General features: G+C 42.5%; 1 protein-coding gene across 1 annotated transcript; it reads left to right on the forward strand.

The window, feature by feature from the left end:
• The first annotated feature begins 3,758 nt into the window (after positions 1-3,758).
• LOC140986563 (uncharacterized) lies at positions 3,759-4,310 on the forward strand. Its single transcript, XM_073454858.1, has 2 exons — positions 3,759-3,851; positions 3,948-4,310. The coding sequence occupies exons 1-2, from the start codon at positions 3,759-3,761 to the stop codon at positions 4,308-4,310; spliced, it is 456 nt and encodes a 151-aa protein (XP_073310959.1).
• The last annotated feature ends 2,755 nt before the right edge of the window (positions 4,311-7,065 follow it).

Raw genomic sequence — 7,065 nt, forward strand, 5'->3', positions numbered from 1 at the left:
ACAAATTTTACTCCTATTTATTGTAAATTATAGATATAAGATTACAAGACTCCGAATATGATGAAAATCGAGAAAATGAAAACGTTGGACTAGCAAGATCGTGATATTATTGTTTAACTATTATCTTTTGTAAAGTCAAGGATTGTACATATTTCCACAACTATAAGTTAAAAGTGATAATGATATTATAAGTCGGATCTCATACTCTCGATCCCAGGAGTTCGAGAAAACCAGCTAGCAAGCGAATGATGGGCATTCTCTTATTGAGAAGGGCTGACAACTGAGAATAAACAGAATTCTCTCAAACCCGCAGCTGTGTTTGAGTGCAAATACAAACGGATGACTTCTCCTAGTCCTAGCTGAAAGCACAACCAATCAAAAAAATTTAACTACAAGCTAGCTTAACTAAAATCAAAACACAACTGGGTAGATGAAATTAATATGCCATACAGAGATTGGAATCCCACAAATCTCATTTTTCTACTTTTAATTGTTATATATATTTTTAATTAATTAATTAAATTAGAGGTACCTAGTTCTGTAAAAAAAAATTGTATATACCTATTTGTGAGAATCTCCCCGTGTTGGTTGAAAACTATTGACTTACTAAAATAGATTTTTGGTTCCTCCACTTCATTTTGTACAATGAATCACCTGAGAAAATTAAGGCAGAAAATCTGTATCCACGGGTTTTCCCTAAAAAAAATAACACACAACAGCCACATGCACACATATTTTTGTTTTAAAAATTTCTCACATAGAATACGCAAAAAAAATAAAAAAAAAATAAAAAATCGATGGTCTGTAAACTTTTTATGATTTGAGTTTCCCTCTACTGATTTTTTACAGTTAAGATTTGGTGTATCTATTTTGATTTTATTTTGGTTTTCGGTCTTATTTCGTCAGAATACTGATATGACACACCAGAAAATGATGTTATGAATTCAGAAAACTCTAGCATGACATCGAAAAATATTGAAATGACGTAAAAAGATTGAAGACATGTCAATAGTTAGACCAAAATAACAGAGATTAAAAGTCAGCATACCAAAACTAAAATTTGAAAACTTAGCAAATCCAAAATTAGATAAGTAAATGAACTGAAATGTTATTTTCCCATATTTATTTGGAAATCAAATTATTATTTTTTTATTTTCCCAAAACTTTGGCTATAGGGACATAAATTCTTTTTTTTTTTTTTAAAAAAAAGTGAGATACATCAATAATTATAGACATCTTCAGAAATATTACCATATTACTACATACTTGCTTCATTTTTTTGTACATGTTATAAAAAATCTTGCATGATTTATTTAAAAGTGAAATCACAATTATAATTTTATAAATTAACACTAATAACATATAAAGAAAACATATATTATTTTAATACTTTTCTTAAAGCAAAATCCAAATGTCAAGACCGCGAAATTTCCCGCTAACAACTTGAGTTTTAACAACGAGAAGTTCAAGCTGCGAGACTTGATGCAGCTATAAATGTACTGGTGAAAACACTGCAACTCAACTTGCAAGCAGCGAGAAATCCGAAAGGCGAGACATCTTTGCGGCTTGACTTATAAGCGGCGAACTCTGTACCATCTAGACTTAATTTATCCAGCTCGATTTTAGCATTTTGATAGTGATACCCCCATAAGGATCCGGGTCGTTGTCATAAGGATCCGGGTCGTTGATGACCCGGACACTATCAAGAGCCCGAGCACTACATATTTCCCAAGTATTCTTCGAACAGCCCGGTCTCCCGCGCAATCATCGCCCGAGCTCTCATATAAGTACCCGGGTAATCAATTGCCCGAGCCACCTCGAGAATTGAACCATACTCGAGTATGATTGATACAGGACGTCTAATCTGTCAGAACAACTTGGGCTTGGAGTGTCCTATAAGTCATCAGAAGATAGGGTATGAGCAGCCGACTTGCCATACTTAGTAGGTAACACTGGAATCGAGGTACCTACCTCATCTTCTACTATAAATAGCAGGTATTAATGTCATTTATGGATTCTGAAACCTTTGAACTCTTAAGCATTATACATATTTTCTCCCAAATATTGCTTGTGTTCATCTTCAACCTGCTGACTTAAGCATCGGAGTGGCCACGCCGGACACCCCTCCGGCGCCCATTCACGAGTTCCTTTCATTGTTTGCAGGTGCTATTGAAGCCATTATCTTCACTCAAATTCCCTAAAAACTATAAATTATTGATTTGACCCGTTGGAGCTCCTTACCCGGCTCATCCATTTCAACGAAGTCACATCATTGGCGCCGTCTGTGGGAAACTTGAGATTAAGGCGTTGATATGGCTCATACTCGAAGAACTAACCAAGAAAATTCCCGGGCTCATGGGGATAATGCGCGTACTTCGGGGCAAGGTGAGGGTGTTCCTCCCACGGGACCCAATCTTATTACCATGACCCCGGAGGAGTTGGCAAGAATAATCTCCGAAGCGGTGGAGAAGGCTGTGGCCAGGAGAGAAACTTCTCGTCAAGTTACACCACCCGGAGATGTGCAAATCAATGAGCAGGAGCAAGAGCAAGAGTTGAGGGAGGAGGAAGTGAGAGGAGAGGATGAGGAGTCTAGTGCTGGATCCAAATCACCTACCGTGGCTGAGGAGTTGTTGGAGTTAAGACAGAAAATGAAAGTTCTGGAAGGGCAGTTGGAGAGTCGTAGCATTTCTCGAGCTACTGCTAAGGGTTGCCCATTTACTGATATCATTGTCCGGGAACCTCTTCCCGGGAACTTCAAATCCGCCAAAGTAAAAGATTACGATGGCAATGCGGATCCTGAGGAGCACCTAGTCAGGTTTGAAAACATGGCCATGTTACACTGTTACACAGATCGAATCAATTGTAAAGTGTTCCTCACCACTTTGGTGGACTCAGCTCAAAGGTGGTTTGAGGGACTGTCCCCTCAGAGTACTAATTCATTTAAAGACTTCCAGAAGGTGTTCCTACACCACTTCAGTAGCAGCAAGAAATACAAGAAGACCGCTTTTAGTCTTTTTGAAGTCAAACAGAACCTGGATGAAAGTTTGAGCGCTTATATTAAAAGATTTAATAGAGTGGCTTTGGATGTACCTACTTGCGCTACTGAAACAAAAACTACGGCATTCACACAAGGCTTGAGGGAGGGTGAATTTTTCAAGTCGTTGACCAAAAAAGTGCCCGGGGATTTCGAAGACTTATTATCCCGGGCAGAAAAATACATCAACATGGAGGCAGCCCAGAAGCAGAAGAGGAAAGCTGTAAGGAAAGAAAGAGGAGACCGGGTAGCTAGGCCCGAGGAGAAAGGACAGAGAAGGAATAATCCAGGACACTTCTCTCACCACGTGCCTCTTAAGATTACCCCGGGACAGAGAGGTTCAGGAATGCAGTAGGGATCTGGCCCGAACCATCAATTATCCCGACCTGAGAAAAGAGGATTTTGTACTCTCCATAAGGTGTGTTATCACAACACCGAAGATTGCAAAACATTGAAGGGAAACTATTCCTTCCCTTCCGCCCCAGAGCAAAGTCAAGCCCATAAGAGGCCGAGATTGCCATGGACATCTTCACAGCCAGGGCCCAACGCTCGGGGAGGAAGTATGAGGAATGTACCGAGAGGAGAGCCCGTTAGGAGAAGAGAGCCCGATCTTGAGACGAAAAAGAATTCACCCCCTGCTACAGGATTGATAAAAATGATATCAGGAGGCTCTACTGATGGAGACTCCAACCGGGCGAGGAAGTCGAGGAGTAGGAGGGAATGTATGGAGGTAGATGGAATGAGAAGGAGTGAAGCGGTCATCAGTTTTGGCCCAGAGGATTTGAAGGGGGTGAACCTACCCCACAATGATGCCCTGGTTATCCAAGCCCGAGTGGCCAATTATGACATTCTGAGAGTCTTTGTTGACTCGGGAAGCTCTGTAAATGTAATTTTTAAAGATGCTTTTGTGCAGATGGATTTGCAGGGTTACCATTTGGAAACCGTGGAAACTGACCTCTTTGGTTTTGCTGGCCATGTGGTTTACCCGGAAGGGGAGATTGTCCTACCATTAACCTTGGGCTCCCAGGATCTCAAGAAAACAGTGATGACTACTTTTACTGTGGTAGACTCCCCTTCATCATATAATATCATTTTGGGGAGGCCAGCTATGAATGAATTAAAAGCTGTGGCATGTACCTATCACCAAAAGATTAAGTTCCCAGTTGGCAGTAAAGTGGGTGAAGTCCGGGGAGACCAACCTTCCTCCCGGAAATGTTATGTAGAAGCTGTCCGAGTAGATCAGAGCAAAGCAAAGAAGGCCGGGAAGAAGGCCTGAACTGATGAAGTAGGTGGATGAGCAGTTGAGAAGGGAGAAGTGCATTTTGTGGCAGAAGAGGAGCAGGAAGTTGTGGAGATTGGACCAGGCCAGCAGATCCGGGTGGCCCGAGATCTTAATATATCCACCCGGGTCAGTCTACTTAACTGTTTAAAGAATAATATTCATGTTTTTGCTTGGTCCCAGCAGGAATTGACGGGAATCTCTCCCTTGAGATCTGAGCCCCAACTAAATATCCTCCCGGGATCTCACCCAATAAAGCAGAAAAAGAGACACTTTGGCCCCGAAAAGGACAAAGTTATTGATGAACAAGTAAAAGAGCTTTTGAAAGGCGGTCACATTCGGGAAATTCAATTCCCCACTTGGCTCTCGAATGTGGTATTAGTGCCTAAATCAACAGGGAAGTGGCGCATGTGTGTGGACTTTCGCGATCTCAATAAGGCGTGTCCCAAGGATCATTATCCTCTGCCCCGTATTGATCAATTGATGGATTCCACATCGGGCTTCGAATTACTGAGTTTCATGGACGCATACCAGGGGTACCATCAAATCCCCCTGGCCAAGAGTGATCAAGATAAAGCTAGCTTCATCACCTCGGGAGGTACATTTTGTTATATTGTAATGCCTTTCGGGTTAAAGAATGCAGGAGCTACTTACCAGCGTTTGATGAACAAAGTATTCGAGAAGCAACTGGGGCGAAACGTGGAAGTCTATGTGGATGATATCCTGGGGAAGACCCGGGAGGTGGCCAGCTTTATTGAGGATCTAGAAGAAACATTTGCCATTCTCGTACATTACGGAATCAAGCTTAACCCGGTCAAGTGCATTTTTGGCGTAAAGAGTGGCAAATTCTTGGGATTCATAGTGACAGATCGGGGAATTGAGGTAAATCAGGAGAAAGTCAAATCCGTGCTGTGATTGCCATCTCCTCGATCTGTCAAAGACGTACAAAAGCTGACCGGGAGGATTGCTTCCCTCTCTCGATTTATTTCCCGATCAGCACACAGGAGTTATCCTTTCTTTCAGGTATTGAGGAAGGCACGACAATTCAGATGGGATGATAAATGTGAACAGGCCTTCCAGGACTTAAAGACCCATCTTGCAGAGCTCCCTGTGTTGGTGAAACCAGAGCCCGGGGAAAAATTATTTGTTTATCTATCCACCCCAGAGTATGCTGTCAGCTCAGTTCTAATAAAAGAAGAAGGCTCCGATCAAAGGCCTGTTTATTATGTCAGCCATGCTCTGAGAGGACCCGAACTCCGGTACAGTGAAGTGGAGAAGATCGCTCTGGCCTTGATCATGACTGCCCGGAAGCTAAGGCCTTACTTCCTGTCACATCGAATAATTGTCTTGACTAATAGTCCTATAGGCAGGATCATGACTCATTCTGAAGTATCCGGGCGAATGATCAAATGGGCAGTGGAGTTAGGAGAGTATGATATCGAATACAAACCCCGGGCGGCCATTAAAGCGCAAGCCTTATCAGACTTTTTGTCCGAGATGGTACAACCCGATGAAGATGAAGTATGGAGGGTGTTTGTGGATGGGGCGTCTAGCCTTGCAGGGTGCGGAATAGGTGTGGTAGTAATATCTCCTCCAGGAGAGAAGATTAAGTTGGCTTTAAGGATTGATTCCCGGGTTACTAATAATGAAGCCGAGTATGAAGCTGTCCTTGCAGGAATCCGAGCTGCTAAAGAGATTGGAGCTTCCCGTATTATTGTATATTCTGATTCACAATTAATCACTCAGCAGATAAAGGGTGCTTATGAAGCTAAAGATGATAGGATGCTCAAATATTTACAGCTCATAAAAACCCAGGCAGCCATCTTTGTGGATTGGAGTATCGAACAAATACCCCGGGAGGAAAATGGAGAGGCAGACGCTCTAGCAAAAATGGCTGCCTCATTATCAGAAGTCAACACCCGGGAAATTTTGCATGTTTCCCGTTTGGTCCTGTCCACCGAGGAAGAAATACTACCAGTACCCGAGGACTCCTGGATGACGCCATTGATTAAATTCATTACAACAAATGAATTACCTGAAGACAGGACTCGGGCTCAAAGAATCAAGAGACAAGCTCCCAGGTTCGTTCTTTTAAATAAAATCTTATACAGAAAATCATTCCAGGGACCTCTGCTAAAATGCTTATCTGAAGGAGAAGTGGATTATGTCCTCCGAGAAATACATGAGGGATGTTGTGCTGAGCATCTCGGAGGGATGGCTTTGGCCCGGAAGACAATGCTTGCCGGATTCTGGTGGCCAACTCTTAGCCAGAATTCTGCTCAAGTGGTCCAGGCTTGTAAGAGATGTCAACATCACTCAAACTTCCAGCACAGTCCGGCCACTCCCATGAAGCCTATCTGGGCATCTTGCCCCTTTGATCAATGGGGCCTGGATATTGTTGGTCCTTTCCCAACTACCAGGGCCCAAAAGAAGTTCTTACTGGTGGCTGTGGATTACTTTTCCAAATGGGTAGAAGCCGAGCAATTGGCTAGAATTACTGAGCAGGAAGTATTGAAATTTTTGTGGAAGAACATTGTGTGCCGGTTCGGAGTGCCCAGAAGACTAATCTCAGATAACGGGAGACAATTTCAGGGCAAAGGAATTACATCTTGGTGTCATGAAATGAAAATCACTCAGTCTTTTACTTTTGTTGCCTACCCTCAAGCTAATGGTCAAACAGAAGTTATTAACAGAATTATTGTACAAACATTGAAGACCAGGCTACAAGGCAAGGGAAAAGATTGGGTGGAAG

Source organism: Primulina huaijiensis, chromosome 10 (assembly GCF_012295235.1).
Source record: "Primulina huaijiensis isolate GDHJ02 chromosome 10, ASM1229523v2, whole genome shotgun sequence".
NCBI classification, from domain to species: Eukaryota; Viridiplantae; Streptophyta; class Magnoliopsida; order Lamiales; family Gesneriaceae; genus Primulina; species Primulina huaijiensis.

What these genes read in the sequence shown, in the direction of transcription:
- LOC140986563 (XM_073454858.1), top strand. Translation starts at nt 3,759, where the DNA reads ATGGAGGTAGATGGAATGAGAAGGAGTGAAGCGGTCATCAGTTTTGGC. An exon ending in TACCCCACAATGATGCCCTG is followed by an intron (nt 3,852 to 3,947) that starts GTTATCCAAGCC and finishes GCTTTTGTGCAG; the next exon opens with ATGGATTTGCAGGGTTACCA.